Consider the following 20791-nt stretch of genomic DNA (forward strand, 5'->3'; position numbering starts at 1 on the left):
ACTGCGTTTATGTGTTCAACCATAAATGTATTATGATGCTTTGGCAACATAAGATGTACCTTATCATGCCAATAAAGCGATTTGAATTTGAAGCCTCAGCTATTTACAATCTATATTAATGACCTAGATGAAGGGACCGAGTGTAATGTATCCAAGTTTGTTGATTATGCAAAGCTAGGTGGGACAGTAAGCTGTGAGAACAGAGTCTGCAAAGGGATATAGATAGACTAAGTGAGTGGGCAATAAGGTGGCAGATGGAGTATAATGTAGGGGAATGAGGTTGGCCCAGAAATTAGGTTCGGGGGCTTGCCGAGCGTGCAAGCCCCCGATGTGCACTTACACTGCGCGCTGGCCGTTCTGCTCCCGGGACGCTTGGAATTCCTTTTTTCAGTTGATTACTCCCGGGCAGCGTCTGACGTCACGCCGCCCAGGAGTGCAGCCAGCGCGAAGCCTCGAGCGCGGAGTCTAAGTTAGACACGCCCCTTGAGGTCTCCTTACTATAGGCCACGCCCCCAATTTTTTACACAAGCTGAAAAGCAATTTCACATGCAGAGCAGCATTTTAAATAATTTTTTTGTATTTTTATTAGTCTTTAGCTAACTTTTATAAAGTTTTAAATACTTTTACATTATTTTGAAGAATGTAAAGTAGTTTTAAACAGAATTAAAGCGTAGTTATTTTGATGAGCCGGCTGGGATCACGTGGGCACTGGGCAACCAATGGGAGGTTGCAAAAGTTCATTCATGAGTTTGATAGTAAGAACTGTCAAACTCATGAAAACTCAGGGTGCCCAAAACAGCACTTAGAACTACAACTAAAAGTTAAAAAAACATCCCAATAAATAAATGAACTACGAATAACTGTAAAAAACTATTTTAAACAATTAATCAAATTTTTGAAAAAATAATTTAACACATCGGGTCTAAAAATACACTTACCATACTGTAAATTCTTTAAAAATAATAAACCCGTTGAAAAAAAATTCTAAATTAATAGACCACTTACCTGTAAAGCCAAGTACTTACGTCTGGTTTTTTCAAGCGAAAAAACCGGAGGCCTTTACGCACGGGCAACTCTTTACAAAAAATGGAATTTCAGCGCGCACGCGCTGCCTGAAACGTCGCACGCATTCTGCCTCTTAACCCCTTGGTTCAGAGGACAGGAAATGCCGGTTTTCAGCGCATGCGCTGTGCATCCTGAAAACCGGCACTTCCATCGGGCCCACGCGTGAGTACCCCTTCTGTACTCACGCATTGGGACCCGAATTACTGGGCCGTTATTTATTTTGGTAGGAAGAATAGAAAAACTGAATATTTTTTAAATGGTGAGAAACTATCAAATGTTGGTGTTGAGAGATTTGGGTGTCCTTGTGCAAGAAACACAGAAAGCTAGCATGCAGGTAAAGTAAGCAGTAAGGCACATGGCATGTTGGCCTTTATTGCAAGGGAGTTGGCGTATAAGAGTAAGGAAGTCTTGCTACAATCGTACAGGGCCTTGTGGTGAGACCACACCTAGAGTACAGTGCAGTTTTGGTTTCCTTATCGAAGGAGGATATACCTGCCTTGGAGGCGGTGCAACGAAGGTTCACTGGATTGATTCCTGGGATGAGGGCTGTCCTATGAGAGATTGTGTAGAATGGGCCTCTACTCTGGAGTTTAGAAGAATGAGGTGATCTCATTGAAACATACAAGATTCTGAAGGGGATTGACAGGGTAGATGCTGAGAGGTTGTTTCCCCTGGCTGGAGCGTCTAGAACTAGGGGGCATAGTCTCAGGATAAGACTGAGATGAGGAGGAATTTCTTCACTCAGCAGGTTGTGAATCTTTGGCATTCTCTGCCCCAGAGGGCAGTGAATGCTGAGTCTGAGTATATTCAAGGCCGAGATAGATTTTTGGACTCTAGGGGGAATCAAGGGATATGGAGATCAGGCAGGAAAGTGGGGTTGAGGTCAATGATCAACCATGATCTTACTGAATGGCGGAGCAGGCTCGAGGGCCATATGGCCTACTCCTGCTCCTATTTCTTATGAAAAAAAGGCTAATCTTCATAGACAGCTTTCATAAATCCAGACACTGCCGGGCCAAAAAGTAACAAGCAGATAATAGCAAATGGACTTTTAATTTCTGCTGAAACATAGGAATGTAAGTAGGCCATTCAGCCCCTCGAGTCGGTTTCACCATTCCATTATATCATGGCTGATCTGTACCTGAACTCCATTTACCTGCCTTTTCTCCATATCCCTCAAGAGAGATCAATTGTCAGGCAAGGGCATCAATGGATATGGAGCAACGGTGGTTAAATTGAGTTTTGAAATATAGATCAGCTGCAGGAACAGGCTGGAGGGGATAACTTGCCTTCTGTTCCTGTGACAGTTACATATTTTCACTATGCTCGTGTGAAAAAGTACAACCTTTTGCACAACAGATGACATAGCTTTAAAGGGCAATAAAATTCAATCACTGGGATAATCACACCTGAAGACAGGTTTGTGTATGTTCAGGTATCATTCCAAAATTTAACCAATCTTCAGACAGAAAGGCAGTCTCCACAAACAGAAACAAATCTCAAGCTCCAACGCATGGTAAAGCAGCTCACAGGAATAAATGACAACGGTCAATTCAGAGCATTCGGGTCTGAACAACTATGCTCTTCAGCCCTCTCAAACTCAACACTTCAGCCTAAAAGCAAGTCAGATTTATTTCCAATTTAGATAATTACACAGCATGAAATTAGCATTGAATAATTGGATTGCGTCATATGCAAGCTATTTTAAAACCAAAAAGTGACAGATCTGTCTCATTTTTCCAATAGCTTTTGGTTGCCCAGAATCAGGGTCAAAGAGAAGAGGTCCCTCGGACAGCTGTTCAATTACATGTTTGTCTCTGAAGTTGAAGCAGGCTCATTTTAAGATGACTTCTGAATGATCAGGAAATTAAGATTAATCACTTATAGACACTGAAGGCATGAACAGCAGTCTATTGGACATCTGGTGGTTCATTTGCTTTTGCCACCTAGCCACAATAGAAGCCAGGTGCAGTTAGACTCTTCAAGTTAAATATCAGTTTCCTTACTGTCACCGCTAATTTAGTTATCCCTTTGGAACAAACCTAATGTGTCCGGCTCGAGTAGACCACCTCTCAAACTGCAGATGTTTCCAGACAGTTGTGCCATGATCTCCCCAATTAAAGTAAAAACTCAAAAGAGTTACCATAAGCCATTCTAAAACTATTTCTTAATGCATTACTCTTGCTGAAAATTCTGCTTCATTAAGTTGACTCTGACATCAAATGATTGCTGTGCCAAATTTGACCCTTCACCTAAGCCTGCAGATCCTTCCTTTCAACCAGCCCTTCAGAATAGTTTACAAGTCTGAAAGCCAAGTCGTCTTCAGCCAGCAAGGGGTTAGCTTCTCTGCTTGCTAAGAATCTTTACAATAGGGGATAAGAGATGTACATAATTCTTCCCAATCCAGTTCAAAACCCTCACTCAAAAACTTCTGCAAGGTGTCTCCAGGAAGTTACATTTCTTGATGACTCGGCTTAAAGCATTCAATCCTAACTACACTTACCCTTCAGAATGCATCTTCTGCACCCCAGCAAATGTTAAGAGTTTGCGGTTGTTGCATGATTATAGTGCTACATTAGGAGCCAAGAGAATGGAAAAGCCAGGACAGTGATCTTTTACAACATACTTGCAGTTCGGAGAGAACGCATAAAAACAAAGGGAGTGTGACCAAAAGTGGTGACAATGACACTAGTTTATTAATGAATCCCAAAGTGACTCTTTCCTACCTGTATTGAGCAGCACTATCCCTATTTGTGTATAACAAGTGAGGAATACCATTCAGAAAATCAAATGGTGGCGCACCTTTCAACATATAAATACTCTGCTTCAAAAGCAGAACAGGCTCCCATTCACCGAATCTGCACAGTGTTCAACTGAAGCCAACTCATTCAAAAAATATATTATACAATACACACATATGCATGTATGTGGAGATATAATGTAAATTCTCTCAATTAAAACATTTTGCCAGGCACCAGCTTTGGTCAGTTTAAAACCTACATAAGAACCTTGTGTGATGGTTGACAATTATTGTAATTAGCAATTTCCACTCATTACCCCACTTGGTGTCAACATTTAAGGGTAGTTTGGAAATGAAATGCTGCAGGTACAGTATCATTTAATAAATCTATTACTAATTCAGATAATTTAGCTTTTTAAGTGTCCTGTAATCCATCTACCATTCATTCCAAGCAGCCTTATTCTAGACAGCAAATTAAAGTTTTTTTTGCAGCCACCCGATATTCAATTCATAAAAAACAAAAATGGGTCTTAATTGTTAAAGTAAAAAGACTAACCATATTCAATAGAACTAAAACATTTAATTGAACATTTAACAGGTTTGAAGTACATTCCAAATTTTTTTTTTTTTTTGTAAAAACAGTAAAGTCCTCATTTATTTATAGTACATAATAATTGAGCTTCCTGAAGTAACCAGTGATGTAGAGTCAGGATCTGGTTTGATAGTGCTCAGCTAGATGGAACATTTTTGGACAGGGATTGATGCATAAGAGAATGAAGGAAAAATTCATCATGTCCAAGTGTTCACACACTTGCTCATCAGGTCAGCACATTGTGTAACGGCAGGCAGATCCCCCCCCCCCCACCCCTCTTAGGTTGGGGTGGGGACACAATATTTTAAGTATGGTGCTTTCAAGAATGCAATCTCCGGAATTTCAATGTGTAACGAAATGGGAGGAGAACCCTGTCGGCTGGACACAAACAATTTTAGCCAACAAAAGTCTTGTCCAGTTACCTGAAAACATTAACTGCAACTATGCTAAAAATGTTTTTCCTTTTTTCTTTTTCTTTCCAACAGAAGGATCAGCCTGAAATGAGTAAACGCAGCATTAAAAGATTGTTCAATCAAATGTGCTTATTTAGAGCCTTTCAAAGAATGTGTTGACATATTTTCAAAACTTCTATACAAAATAGAAACAAAACAGATCTAGGGGTAGAGTATTGATTATCCAGATTTACAACTGGCATACGAGAGTAAACTAAGATCGATCTTAAACCCAATTATATCCTGCTATTAGATGCAATATTCTACAAATAAAATGGCTTGAAGAAACTGTTCAAGGATTGACTCATTGTCTCAATACACAGCTGGAACTACACACACAAGGATAATGGAAGTGGGAAGAACAGAGGAAACCGAACATCCGTGTTTAGTCAGAACACTTCGGATTAGTAAAAAGCAAACTTATAGCAGCACTCAAAATCTTGAATTAGGCTAAAGAAACAAACCTCATCACTACTTAACAGTAACCAATGTTTAGTGGCTAGCAAAAAGTCGCTTTTCTTCACAGATGAAATTCTTCTCTTCGCCCTCGACCACCCTGATTAATTTACACGAGAATCATAAAAACTTACAATACAGAAGGCCATTCGGCCAGTCATGCTGTGCGCGCTCTTTGAAAGAACAGTCGTGCTTAGTCCCACACCCCCACTTCTTGTCAATAACTCTGCAAGATCCTCTCAAGTACCCGTCCAACTCCCTTTTAAAATTAGTTACGGAATCAGCTTTCACCACCTTTTCAGGTAGAGCATTCCAAATCCCAACAATCAAGTGAAAAAACTTCTCATCTCCCCTCTAGATCTTTTCCCAATGATTTTGAATTTATGACCTCTAGTTATTGAACCACACACCAGAGGAATACTTTTTTCCCTATTTACTCTATTACAATCTCTCATCATTTTGAAAACCTCCATTAGGTCACGCCATGCTTCTGCTCATTCCACCATCCGGAAGCCTATAACCATCCTCATCGTGATCTACTACTTTGTCAAGTTTTGTATCATTTGCAAACTTTATAATGCTGCTCCCTACACCAGAGTTTAGGTTGTTTATAAAAATTGCAAAGAGTAATGGACCCAAAACTGACCCTTGGGACACACCACTGCAAACCACCTCCCAATCTGAAAAACATCCTTCCACCACCGCACACAGCAAAATACTGTGCATGCTGGATGTTTCCTGTATAGTGGCGCAAGATTGGTCAGGATATATTAGAACCAAAACAAGTGTACAGGAGTTCATTTTTAAGTCGAAGAGTCTTTGTATGTACTGACTCAGATCTGCACCCAAAAGTGGTAGATTCCTAAATAAATGTGATCAGACAGTGCCACTAGTACATGAACTAAAAGACTGTCAATTGATTGCATAGAAGAGACTAAATTGAACAGGCAAAAGGCACCGAAGCAACATCGCAGTTCTAATATACTAGTTTTACAATTTTAAAAAAACCATCAGGTGGGGCTTTCAAAGTTTTACATTTTCTCCAGTTTTGTATTGTCAAATGTAGATGTGCACAATTATCTAATTCACACTGGTGACAAGCTCGTGCTGGCTATTCAAATTTTGTTTTAAATTAATTAAAGTACTTACATTGCATTTCATGAGATTTCACCTCATCCTTTCCAAAATTTAAACACGACAATCTTCTTACTTCAGCTTTGTTCATTCTACAACAGAACAAGTCAATAAGTTAACCTCCTCTTACATGTCATTTCAAATATTAATCCATTAACCAATATTCTACCCAAGCCTAAAATTCTGCTTCAGCACAAAAGTTTAGGTGTAACATCAGAAAGCTAATCCAAGATATTCTATTGTCCTTGCTTTCAAAATGTCTTTTACTTTAGCAGATCCAAAAATTGAATAGTATGTGCTACTCAGCATGACAAAATTAAAGTTTGTTTTCCTCTAATTGAAAAAGTTGTGGGGGGGGGGGGGGGGGAGAAAGAGTGGAGTGTGGCAGAATTAAAACCCGCACGTTCAGAAAAATGTGGGCATCAAACTCATCACATAACCTATAGATTGTTTTCAAATTTGTGTGTGAAGACCCTGTGCAAATATTCAAGACCCCAAGAGATCCTCATCCCAACTTCCTAAAAGAGATTAGCTACACAAAAAGGGAATACAGGAAACTTTGTGATATCCGGCACAGACGAGACCAAGCTGTTGCCGTTCCCTCAAAACTGCCGGACAAACCAGCGTTAATGTTGAAGCATACGGAGCGGCAACAAACACTTTTGCTTAGCAACAGCTTCAGAGAGACTTTGCAGAGCCTGACTGTTGAAAAAAAAAGCCACGAGAAGAAAAAAAACCTAACAAACGGCTCCTGATTTTTGCCGGTGGCTCGAGCTTGCCGGACATTTAGCCTCCGGATAACACAAAGTTTCCTGTACAGTGCTATAGTTGCAGAAAACACTAGCATTCAACAAGCATGCTAGTAAATTAAATACAAGGAAAATACAGAATTTGAGCCATTGCTTGTGGTATGCCGGGCCCCAGACTGAAATCTGGGGACCTTGCGAACCCGTTTGGAAACCTATGCTGTATATTGGGAATAACGTGTTATGAACAGGAACTAGAATATTTGATAAAATTGCTCGAGAAGACAAATTCCTCTCCCTGTTCCACTTAACAGTACAGTTGACCATAACATCCATATTGCTGCGTTTGGCAAGTTAAGATCCAAGATATGAAGTGGACACTTATGATCAGTTTCATATCAAAAGTCCTCCATTGATCTTTTCACCCAATGGCAACAAGTCAACTTGATCTGGGTGCATTTCACAAACAGGGGAACTTTATATAGAGATGTATACATTAAAGAGGCCAAGGAGGAAATGCACTCGAATTTATTCCAAGCACATCACCAGAACATTTAAAATGGATCAGCTTAACGAAATGGGAAAGTGGACATTGTACGAGATCAAAATGAGTTACCTCAAGGCTATGATTATATCCATTGATGCATTAGTCATAACCAGCTGAAGTTTCTTTGCAGGAGGAACACGTCATTCTTCAATGCCACTACTTTCACCAAAGCTAGCAAAAATCTTGATATTGTAAAGTATATGAAAATCTTTGACAGGTAATATGGGTTGTTATCTTAATTCACGTAATAGTTGCACAAGTTTTGAATATTAAAAAGGACAAAATAACTAACTAGGAAGTACTTTCAGAAGATAGTCTGAAGCAGTTTTATTTAAATGCCTGATGAAATAGGGTTTCTCTTTTTGGAGAGTGGGGGGGGGGGGGGGGGGAAAGAGAACAGAAGAATTTGCATTCCACATAACTGGAACTACATTAGTATTTTTTTTTTTTTTTAAATTACCTTTGGAGCTAGGGTTTTTCTTTTTGGAGAGGGGAGGTGGGGGGGGGGGGGGGAAAGAGAAAAGAATTTGCATTTCACATAATTTAAAAAAACAAAAACAAATGTAGTTAATAGTTACCTTTGGAGCTAGAGTAGTAACTTAAAATCATTGATCTCATTCTATCTACAACCTAAATTCTAAGATGCTGGAATGTCATTTGGGCTCATTTCAGGACTGGTGTTGTGGAATTTCCTTGAACAGCTATGTAGAGTAAGTGTAGCAAGTTTTCATCGGAGCAAGCTAGCTTTACCGACTGAAAGAAACATGGCAGTTTTAATCCGCTATGATTACTCATTTAGTTATCCACAAAAAACACACCTCAACTAGAAATGAAGAGGGTTTACGAATTAAATTCAGGGGAGTCATTAAAAAAATATGGGGAGGAAAGGACATGGATTACCACGTTTGTATACAGCCAGGTCATCCCCTATATTTCAGCACTTACTACAAATCAAATCAAAATGACTCATTCATGGCTTTTCAAAAATGGTCTAAAGAAGATACATCAGCATCATTTTCAGCATATAAAAAAGAGAAACTGGCTTGCTGGGCTGGGGGAGAAGAGCGGGTCTGGAGAAGAGAGGAAATCATTGGAACAAATAAACAAGCAGATCAATGTTAATTCATCTCCCCTGCATAACTGGGTTCCAACTCCACCCCACCCCACTTTGGTTCCAAATTTCCTCACTGTTTAAAAATGTAGGATATTCAGTGACTTCAAATGTAGAACACTTTATAGAACAGGTAGAATGTCCATCATTTCACTTGCACTGTTAACCCCATTTTAAGGCTGATGCACTACAGGTTACCCAACAAATAGGAAGATTTTAAAAAATGATGTTGCTTCTAAAAGCGTTATGTAGAAAGCAAGCTGTGAAACAATGCAATTGTGCGTTTTTGGAAACCTCCATTTACACACACAGCTTTAAAAAAAATTGTGCTAGGAAGTTATTACAAAGCATCTGGATTTACTTAAATATAGGTCAAATAGAAAATGGAGTTCTTGCTGCATAAATTCAGCATTTAGAATTCTAACGGTAGATAAATAAAGGACCCAATAATCAGAATGTCACGTGTATTAAGAGTACTCAACATCCAATTTCAGTCGCTACATTTTATCCAAATTGGATGAACTTCAGTTAACAGGGTTCACTATAACACTTATGGTTGATTAAAGGCAACAAGAGATCTTTGGGCAAGGTTCTTTAATCAGTTTCCAAAAAGCCAAGTTTATACAAAAAAAAAGTGTTTCATCCTTGTGCATGAAATACAGCATGAACAAATGGCCAACTTTACCAGTATATAATTTTCCAAAAACAAGCCTCCTATATTAGATTAAAAATGAATGCATTTTTTGTAAATTGTATCTTAACAGGCTCTATGCAAATACTCAAGACCCAGCAGATTTGAACATTCCACTGCAAGTTAATTTTCAATGACAGGCAGAACGACTGAATGTTGATTTACCATCAGGAAAGTAATCGGTGTTATAATTGTATTTCATCAAATAAGCGTGAAAAAAGAGTCAATACTCTGCAGCATGCGCAGCTTTTGTGATCTAGCTCAAATTTATCTTTTTTATATGGGCAGCAGAGGGGAAAGAGAACGAGAAATATATCAAAATTCAGCAAAAACCAGGGTGGGAGGGGGAACTGATGAGGATTTCAACAGGATAAAATAAAATGAAGACCAAGTCTGTTCTTTACAGGTGTCGGCCTGAATGAAAGTGAAAAAGTTTGTTTTAAAATAAATAGGCTCAATAGGTCTTTCTTGACCTAAAAGTAAATGCACATTCAAGTCAGAAGCTATCAGACTGTCAATAATTTTGATAATGTTAAACAGGCAACAAGTTCAGAAGACAACTGTTTTCTGTAGTTCCAAAACTCAAGAGCCAAAAGGAGGATGATCTTGATTCAAGGAGATTGATTATTCATTTGTAGCTGAGGAGGAGAAGCAGGCACAATGTAAAGAATTTGTAATACATTTTTTTTTTTTTTTTTTGTTAAACTCAGCTTCTCCATATTCTATCAGATTGTAAAAAAATAGCAACTGACTGGCACACGCTTCCCTCGTTTGGCACCATTAATTTTAACTACATGTTGCATTAAGTGCCAGTAATGAAAAGGCTCAAACTTAAGTATATTTGAGACAAGCAACTGGGCAGGTAGCACAAAATTCCAATTCCAATTCGGGAATCTATTTCAACTGACGAGCTATTGCATTTGCCAGAATGTTAGATGAACACCTCATTCCCAAGTCTTTTTTCTTGGAGTTATAGATAAAAGGGGAAAAGGAGGTAGAGAAGAAAGGCTAGCATACGAAGCACCCACCTCTGAACACTTGATACAGAATGCCGCTGAAGAGACATTATGGCAACATCCACAACCAAGACAATTTCCTTCAGTTATGATAAGGTTGTATGTAGGCAGAAAATAATAGATACCAAGAGAAATATCAAGCTAAAGGATCTCCTATGGTGCTGCTCAGAGAGTCAGGACAAAGCAAATGCCCTTTAGAGTGCATTAGTAATGCTGTAGGTAGAAGTGTGGGCAACCTGGAGCTTCTGAAGCTGCTTCTAGGGGTAGAAGTGTGTAGTTGCAGGATCGAGTCAATGCCCAAATAAGGAGTGGGCAACAAGCATCGCTAATTATATAGATAATTCACATTGAAATAGGTCTGGTAACCCAAGCTTTAGTGCTCCACTCCTAAAGCCCCGTGGAGAACAAAATTCAACAGCCAAAGCACCATGGAGCACAATGCAGAGAAGATGATGTTATTTCATGTCAGTCACCCCCTTCTGCCTTCAATATACTGTTGATTAAATAGCACATTATAGTAAACATTAAGATAACTCGGCTACCAGTGGCAGAAGTCATGGTCTCAAAAATGAGCTAGAAAATAGTGCTTTTAAAATACTGGATCTTATCTGTCCTCAAGACACGCATTTCATATTTAATAGAAACAATTTCTTCAGTCCCAGAGGACAGTTGAAAAGCAAAATTTCATGTGAATTTGAAGCTGACTGGATACAATTTTCTCATCTTGTGTAATTTGGGTTACAAACATTTGCAGAAAAATAGACCCTAGAAAACAATACTGGAGGGTAACCAGCGTTTTTCTGTAAACATACATGACAAACAGGAGCACTCCATTTATCCAGCTGTTAAAATTGAACTTAATTTATCAGAGCTAGAAGACAACTGATAAAGGAAAAAAAAATCACAGTAAGCTCCTGATTATCCAATCTAGTCTGTAGACTTCACATTTTGACTCTAAAATAAATCTGTTGAGCTAAGCGGTTGCATTAGTCCTAGAAGCACATTTTATTGAAAACACTTATGAATAGTGGAATTTTACAAAACATTAGCCTCTTCCATGTAACTGAAGAAATTTGAGTATTGTAACAAAATCCTAAATTACAAAAATAAACATCTAAAATACAATTTAAAACAAGTGCAACTACTTCTGTTCAACCCATCAGAATTCCCATCGCTTCTTCCTACTCATCTAATCCATTGTAGCCTTTTAGAAATAGTTACACTTTCACCTGGCTTCCACTTCCAGTTTAGAGGATGGAATACATTTAAAAAACTTGTGTGTACGGTAGGGGGGGGGGGGGGGGGGTTGAAGAACAGCTTTTCAGCTACTTGAATCTCCAAGTCTTAAAATTTTCTAACGAGTAAAAATAGGCCCCAACAGTGGCTCTGTTAAATTAAGAGAGTAATCTTACAGGTTAGCTCCTTCCCAAAAAACCACTGCCAAACAGTCATGGTATTATCTCCAGTTCAATACTGAATTTTTGCAACATGTACTTTTGTAAGTATTAAGTTCATTGATAAAGGCATACATGAAATGAGATATTTACAAATAACTTCCAAGGCATTATTATTGCAGCGAAAACCCAATATTGGGAAAAGTTGAAAAAGGAACTTGAAAGGAATATACTGCACAGCTCCAGTTAACCCCAGGTGAGATTTTAAGAAAGCTTATACTTTACAAAGCAGCATGTAATATTTTCACATTAAGTTGAATCTCATCCATACGTTGGCACTTATTTCTTTATTAATAGGATAGGAAATGTCATTGTCCCAACAAGATGAGCTTCTTGAAGATTGTGAAAGGAGAAATATGGACCTTTTAAATACAAGATTAAATGAGGAAGATACGTGGCTGCAACTACATTGTTTTAAGCTCAATGATTTTCAGTGTTAAATTGCAAATTGCACTGGAAGCTCACACAAACACGCTTATATTAGCCTCACTAACCATTTTATTGTAATCTCAGACATTTACTTCAATGAGATTTTTCACTTCATTATAAGTATTCAAATGTTTAGAACAGGTGACAACATACTAGAACATTGAAATTAACCCATATTTCCAGCGGTTTATATGTACTTACCATAACTATCATAGTCATCCCGGTAGGACTTCCCGGCTGAACTGCTGTAGCCATAGCTGCTAGAATTTTGACTCCTACAATTTAAAAAAAATTGTATTTACCATGTGCAATACAAAATAGACTTAAAAATATGCAAGATTGCAAATATTTACCTATTATTATTATAGGAGTCATTTCTGTAACTGCTTCGTCCACTTCTGTCACTATCTGGTGGAAGATGGAGCAAGTTCGTTTTTCAGTATTTTTGTTAAGAGGTGGGGGGCAGGAACAGAAAAGGGAGAAAGTTAACATTTACCCAGGTATTACATTTTTAAGATTTGCTTACTATATAAAATCACTTTGTATTAAAATTGTGGATAGAATCATACGTTAAGCTCGGACATGCTGAATGCCACCAATCTCCCAGGCATTCTGTACAATATTGCATTCAATGCTAGCACCCACTTTCTATTCAAGGAAGTTTTTATTGTTCGACATTGGCATGGCAATATTTATTACCCAACCCTAGTTGCCCTAAGGGCATTGAGTCAACCAGGTCGTGTAGAACTGAAGTCACATGTAGGCCAGGCCAGGCCAGGCAGGAGTGTGTTACACCTAAAAAAAAACTCAGATGGGTTTTTACAATAATCCTGCAGCATTCATAGTAATTTTTTCTGGTGCAAGTCCACAATTTAGCAGATTTATTGATTTCAATTTCCAAATTGCTGTGGTTGGATTTGAACTCATACCCAGTAACATAAGCAATAAGCTACCATACCCCCATTACATTCACAGGTCAGCAGCAGACTACTTTCCACCATTAAAGATCACCTCTGTAAGATCCACGGCTGCTTCTCCCACCACGGAATCCATAACCTCGTGATTGCCCACTTTGGTAATTCCGAGATCGTCCCCCAGAGCCTTTTCCCGCCTGGTCTACTCGAATTTGCCGACCATCAACTGACTGAAGTGTCAAGAGAAATGAAACTGATGAATTGTCATAGTGGAGCAGTATTGATAGTATAAACTGAGTACAATCACAACACTTCATCACTTCGTTTTTATCTAGGTTTAGAATTCAAAATGAGCTCTCGCTTCATTCGAGTAATGTGTTATTAGACGCATGTGAGGAGTTGAGTGGAGAAAAAATAAAATCTGGAAACATCAAGCTAACCAAGTGGGAGATAATTAGTCCACTAGTCTAATTTACTTACTGGTTGAAAGTCTGGAGATAGTTACTTCAGGGAAAGGGTGGAATTAGATAGGTTCAGACAGTTTACAATGGTGTAAATGTATGCTCTTTGGAGAACTGTTTTTTATAGTACAAATTGCTCCCATTTATTTGAATATATTCTATTTTCCCCAGATTAATTTAAAATATTCAAAGTACTTTACATCTGAAGAGATGCCTACCACTGAATCTTTAAAAGACAGTCATCTAGAAATATATACCTTCCCATTCATGGCCAAAGCATCCCTTGCGTCATCAGGATTTTCAAAAGTAACAAAACCAAACCCTCTAGATTTGTGTGTGTCTTTATCTTTGATCACTAGAACTGAACATGAGCCAGGAGAAAAGAAAACAGCATTAGAAATAAGTTAAAAATGCATTTAAATTTCTGAAGTAAACATCTTAGCATATAGTATTTGTTGACGGGGTATTACTCATGAGCTGGCTTTTAAAAGAAATTATATAATTAAAAGGATTACTGTGTCCCAGGCACTGTCTGTGGACTGAGGATTGATGATTCCACACCAGGAACCTTTTCCTATATCAAGGAAACCCACTAGCCTTCAACAGGAGCACAAGATTTGCCAGCATTTAAGCCAAACTTCATTCACTACCCTGGCCATTTGTTCAAGCTGAACAACACCGCATAAAGCCTTGGTGCCATGTTTGATCCAGAGCTGTGCGTCAAACCCCACATCACCAAATCCACTTCTAAACGTCACCCATCACCGTATCTCCATTTTGTAATTTCTACAATGTCCTCCTTTTCAGCATGCCATCCACCACAAATTTCAAGTTGCTGAAAATTCAACTGCACATATGCTAAACCTTGCTCACCCACTCCTCCCCATCCTCACAAACCTACATTTGGCTGAATGTACCACGACGCAATCATTTCGAAACACTTTTCAAATCCCTCCATGGCCTAGGCCCTAAGTTCTGGAATTCCCTGCCTAAACCTCTCCATCTCGCTACCTCTCTTTCCTCCTTTAAGACACTCCTTAAAACCTACCTTATGTGACTTGGTGTCAAATTTTTTGACTTTTAATACTCCTGTGAAGCGCCTTGGGACATTTTACTACATTAAAGGCACTATATAAATACAAGTTGTTGTTGTCCCAACCTCATTTTCCCTTCCGTACTCTTCAACGATCCATCTGTGACCGTTTGCATATCCTTCCCATCCCTTTGTCCCAATACCAGGAGATACTTCAGCCACCTTGGCTTGAATCTCAAGTTCCTTGCCTAAATCTTTCTGCCTCTTCACTTCAAAAAACCTTTGCAAAGCCTAACTTTTCAGCCATGATTTCAGTCACCTCTCCTAACATGCACTATGGCTCAGCAACGGCTCCCTAATTCCTTTTATCCATTCTCCTTTCCTCCCTTCACCCAACCACCTCCACCAAAACAAAGCACCCTGGATGATTGTTTTCTACACTGACGGTGCAGTATAAATGCAGTATGAATAACCAGTTACTATTTTTTCCAGTGGTGTTGGTTGAAGTAAGAATGCAGCCCAAGAATACTCGATGCTTTGCTTCATGGGGCTTTGAACATCCACAAGAGCAACAAATAGTTTCTCTTCTGTACTACACTGCAGCATGAACCTAGACTTGTATGCTCAAATCCCGGGAGTAAGGCTTGGACCTATAATCTTTTTATTTAGGAGAGTGCCATCATCTGAGACAAACTGATGAGAATCATTGCAGTTGGACGTCAATCCAAAATAACCACCTAAAACACATTACTCCTCCACCCTGTCAGAGTCCATTTTTCCACAGAAAGTGAAAGCATTAAGAATGCACTGGGGGTATGAGAATCTGTAATATTGCTAGCTCAATACATACAATCTTTCGTGTCTTTCTTCACTCCCAGCAAATACCAGCCAACTTTGACCGTCTCCTTTTCTGGTTGTCCTCTCCTGCAGCACCCTATTGTTTCAGTTAACATACCAAACACTATCAACCAGTAACAAAGCATATTTGGGACAGGCCAGTCAGTTCTTTTCTCTTAGTAAGGGAATGCCCCGTTAAAATTGCTCAAATTAAACACACACATCAGGACCTTACCATCACGAACCTCTCCATACTTGGAAAATAACTGCTCCAGTGATTGCTCATCTGTGTCAAAGTTGAGCCCACCAACAAAAAGTTTTCCTTCATCAGACATGGTGTTTCCTGGAAGAGAACATAAACCAATCCAGACTATAATAAACACTACATTTACAATCTCAATGGAAAATCCTACATACTGCAATGATTAAATTACATTTTGCAAGGGAGAACCTACTGTGAAAATTAGATTAGTTCATTTTCCTGCACATCTAAATTGGAATTGGGTTTTTTCTTTAAAAAAGGAGTTAATTCAGCAGAAAAGTAGCACGTGTGATAAGTTTTTGTAGATAAATTCTGAAAACTGACTAAAATGGAAAATACATGTTCCCAACGCCTGCAATACTGGAACAAAGGCACTACTTCCTTACACAGGTGTACTGCAAGGCCTACTTCAATCCATCATTTGTTAAACAGGTACCACCATTTAATACATTTAGTATGGTTACAGAAAAAGTACAACTTTTGAATTTGCCCACACTGTGGCATTGGCACTCAAGAGGCAAGAACTTTCCAAAGAAGAATGAGGAAATGAACAAGCATATACACCTTGTGGGCCGTATTAAAATATAATTGACCTGCAACAAGGCCTCATTTTCAAGTCCCCAATGTTTTAATGATTTAAAAGATATAAAACAAAATGAAGGTTTTTTTTTTGGAAAGAGGTAAATGACAATCTTAAATCTCGATGTGTTTTAATTGTAAGTTTACAGATTTTGACTTTTTAAAAATGTTTTTAAACTAGCTAGGGCAGGACCAAACGGCTAAGATGTTAGGATATAATCCACATTTTTATTGAAAATTAATGCAAGATCTATAAAGTTTCTAAAAATATGAAAACACATCTCAGTATTTGTTTAAACAACTTTGCTCAGTTAAAATTGCAACATATACATCTCATTTAAAACAAGGGAAATTGTACACCAAGCAGAACAGTTGATAAGTTAATACCACACTTCCTTTATTCTTCATTTTGTGCTACTTAGAAAATCTGTTGTGTTTAGATGGGAAGTTATGTATATACTTCACTAAAAGTCAAACAGAAGTCAGTATTAAGGAATGGAGACACATACATTTTAAAAAACACATCTACATAACTAATTCATCTTGTGTATTATACAAGTAATTTGAAGTGGCGAAACAATCTCCCCAGTAAGCCCTTCAAATTGCGAAAAAAAACTTTCACAACCCATTAGGTGCTGCTTTACAATTTTTTAAAAAAAACCCCCAAGCATCTCAGTTTAACCATCGCCGGCTGGCGCGCTGCAAGTTTCTGGGCACACTATTGTGGAAGGGGCAGAATTAAACGCCGAGTTTTGAATTCCAACTGCGACACAGAAGATGGAGGCGGCCAAACCCCCTCAGGGTGAGAGAGAGCGAGAGAAAGAAAGAGAGGAAAAAAGCTGGAGAAACCCCGGCCGCCATTTTACCGCCTCGGCGCCATTTTAAACCGTGGCCCGCGGCCAACCAAGGGCAAAACAAGCCTCAGCCATAACGCTCATCAAAAAAAACTGAAACCAGATATTTCCGGGTTTTAAATTCACTCTCGCCACCCGATCCCAGTTTAATTTTCCACACAACGTAGGGAGGAAAGAGGAGAGCCTCTTAGCGCTTAAGTTAGCTTCCTTTTTTTTTACTTCACAAACCGGAGGACGGCTGTCGCTCTGGCTTCAATGTAAACATTTAACCGGCCATAGTTATCTCGAATACCGTAAAACCTCGATTTCCGTCAAATCTCCTCAACTTAAGATTACTTTTCGCCGGTAGCCGTACACATGTTGCACTCACCGTGTATTATCCGCAAACGACACAATATTTTCTTTTTTTTTGCAACACCTCCTCTCCGATTTGCGATGAGACAGAACGAAAAGGGGGGGGGGGAATTCAACCCAACCTTTTTTCTCAGTACTGCGCAGGCGCAGCGCATTGATTTCCGATTCGCTCCTGGTGAGCGGACCCAATGACTCGACAGTGCGCAGGCGCGGCGAACCGATTTTTTTAATTTTTGAAAAAACCGTCACCCCGCGGCCAGTAGTGCGCAGGCGCGGGGGAGGGCTATTGCCCAGATTGCTTTCCTTGGTCCTGTTCAAGGCTTACTAGCCCATTCATTGGACTGTTCTGACCCAGGCCCCTTCCCTAATAAGTCATCAAACAAAGACCTTTATGTAGTAAACGTATTAAAAACAGCAAATGCTGGAAATACTCAGCAGGTTTTCTTTTTATTTGTTTTTATGGGATGGTGGGTGTCACTGGCAACGCCAGCATTTATTGCCCATCCCTAATTGCCCTCGAGAAGGTGGTGGTGAGCCGCCTTCTTGAACCGCTGCAGTCCGTGTGGTGAAGGTGCTCCCACAGTGCTGTTAGGTAGGGAGTTCCAGGATTGTGACCCAGCGACGATGAAGGATCGACGATATGCTTCTAAGTCAGGATGGTGTGTGACTTGGAGGTGGTGATGTTCTTATGCACCTGCTGCCCTTGTCCTTCTAGGTATATGAGGTCGCTGGTTTGGGAGGTGCTGCCGAAGAAGCCTTGGCGATTCAGGCAGCATCTGTGGAGAGAGAAACAGAGTTAACATTTCAGGCCAATGACCTTTCGCCAGAACCTAGCATCTATCCATGGGAATCTCATGCCATCATTGCGGAAAAGAGTTTAAAACTTCTACCACACTTTGCGTGTAGAAGTGTTTCCTGACTTCACTCCTGAAAGACCTGGCTGGCGAAAGGTCATCGACCTGCAATGTTAACTCTGTTTCTCTCTCCACAGATGCTGCCAGACCTGCAGAGTATTTCCAGCATTTACTGTTTTTATTTCAGATTTCCAGCAACCGCAGTATTTTGCTTTTAGAATAGAATCATAGAATGGTTACAGTACAGGAGGAGGCCATTCGGCCCGTGGAGCCCGTACAGGCTCCCTGGAAGAGCACTTCAGCTAGCCCCACTCCCCTGCCCTTTCCCCGTCGCCCTGCAAGTTTTTATCCTTCAGGTACTTACCTAATTCCCTTTTGAAAGCCACGATTGAATCTAACTCCACCACCTTTTCAGGCATTGCATTCCAGATCATGACCACTTGCTGCATTAAAAAGTTTTCCCTCTTGTTGCCTTTGGTCTTTCAGCCAATCACTTTAAATCAGATGGTTAAGATGGCTGTTGCTAGGCTGGCAGTTCCATAAGGAGATCTGGAGCCCTTCACTTCTATCCATGGGAATCTCCTGCCATCCTTTGCCCTTTCTCTCCCAAATCTCCTTGCTTCCACTGTTCAAGTTCCTCTGGCTCCATCAGTTGGTGCATTTTAGCCCTAACTACAGGTTAACTACAAGTTATCTGTTTTAAACCTGCAATACCCAGCCCCCACCCCGCTCTCTGCTTCTCAAATTTGGTTTCCAAATTCCTGGACTTCTCAGGACATTTGCTGTGTCAAAAACTTGCTTCTAAAAAAATTATCTTCCCCACTGTGGCTATTTCTCTGCTGAGCTGGGTGACTCATTCGACTGGTTTTTCAGCTTGTTGGTTCCTGCTAGTACGATAGCAAAATACTGCAGATGTTGGAAATCCGAAATAACAACAGAAAATGCTGGAAAAACTCAGCAAGTCAGGCAACATCCGTGGAGAGAAATTTGAGTTGACGTTTCGGGTTTGACCCTTCTTCAAAACTGGAGAGAAAAGGAACTAGATCGAAGGCAGGGCTGCGATCGGACAAAAGAATAAAAGAACCAAAAGAAGTAAAAGAGATTAGAAGCTAGACGAGATGGTAATAGGCTGTGATTGGGTGTAAAGTGTACTGGCAGGGCAAAAGATAGCTGCCAGGTGTGAGAGAGAAACAAAAGGAAAGGGGGGGGGGGGGAAAGGAAAGGAGTGGGTTAGGGTTAGGGTTAGGGTTAGGAAAACAGCGATTTACTTGTACTTCTCGCAATCTAGTATACTGTATTCGCTGCTCACGATGCGGTCTCCTCTACATTGGGGAGACCAAACGCAGATTGGGTGACCGCTTTGCGGAACACCTCCGTTCAGTCCGTAAGGGTGACCCCGAGCTTCCGGTCGCCTGTCATTTCAATTCACCGCTCCATTCCCACTCGGACCTCACCGTCCTTGGCCTCTTGTACTGTTCCACGGAAGCTCAACGTAAACTCGAGGAACAGCACCTCATCTTCCGATTAGGCAGTCTGCAGCCTTCCGGTCTCAATATCGAGTTCAACAATTTCAGATCATAACCTCGGCCCCTATTTCATTTTCACTTATATTTTTCCACTCCTTTCCTTTTCCCCCCCCCCCTTTCCTTTTGTTTCTCTCTCACACCTGGCAGCTATCTTTTGCCCTGCTAGTACACTTTACACCCAATCACAGCCTATTACCATCTCGTCTAGCTTCTAATCTCTTTTACTTCTTTTGGTTCTTTTATTCTTTTGTCCGATCGCAGCCCTGCCTTCGATCTAGTTCCTTTTCTCTCCAGTTTTGAAGAAGGGTCAAACCCGAAACGTCAACTCAAATTTCTCTCCACGGATGTTGCCTGACTTGCTGAGTTTTTCCAGCATTTTCTGTTGTTATTTTGGTTCCTGCTAGTTGCTGTTGTTTCTCTGATGAGCTGGGTGACCCGTTCTACTGGTTTTTCTGCTTTGTTAGTCACTGGCTTGTGGTTTTACATTTTCTCCGCTGCTTCTGATGTATGGTCACCTCCAACTTCACGTCAACTTTGCCATCACCTTCCTGCACCGCAACCGTTTCTCATTACTACAGCAATAACCTCCATCCTTCAATTCTCAACACTTTAAATAGCTTCTGGCCTTCACTCATCTGCTACTGCTGTCTCCGAGCATGGACAACAGTTCTTTGATGCTCCACA

General features: G+C 40.0%; 1 protein-coding gene across 4 annotated transcripts in view; it reads right to left on the reverse strand.

Annotated features, from left to right (window-relative positions):
* The window catches only part of LOC147108117 (cold-inducible RNA-binding protein B-like), a 28261-nt gene extending 10381 nt beyond the window's left edge, over positions 1-17880 (reverse strand). For 2 of the 4 annotated variants that reach the window (XM_086004607.1, XM_086004606.1), the window contains exons 1-8: positions 17744-17880; positions 15914-16021; positions 14066-14169; positions 13445-13577; positions 12787-12841; positions 12635-12708; positions 6455-6531; positions 4820-4892 (exon numbers count right to left, since the gene is read on the reverse strand). In XM_086004607.1, coding sequence (XP_085860733.1) covers positions 6527-6531; positions 12635-12708; positions 12787-12841; positions 13445-13577; positions 14066-14169; positions 15914-16013 — 471 coding nt within the window. In that variant the 5' untranslated portion in view covers positions 16014-16021; positions 17744-17880 and the 3' untranslated portion in view covers positions 4820-4892; positions 6455-6526. Of the gene's footprint in view, positions 1-4365; positions 4893-6454; positions 6532-9422; positions 10173-12634; positions 12709-12786; positions 12842-13444; positions 13578-14065; positions 14170-15913; positions 16022-17743 lie in introns of those variants that run through there. The other 2 variants (XM_086004605.1, XM_086004603.1) reach the window with 2 other exon arrangements.
* Positions 17881-20791: the final 2911 nt, after the last annotated feature.

Source organism: Somniosus microcephalus, chromosome 13 (assembly GCF_052327205.1).
Source record: "Somniosus microcephalus isolate GS21.2 chromosome 13, FLI_Smic_1.0, whole genome shotgun sequence".
In the NCBI taxonomy this organism is placed as follows: domain Eukaryota; kingdom Metazoa; phylum Chordata; class Chondrichthyes; order Squaliformes; family Somniosidae; genus Somniosus; species Somniosus microcephalus.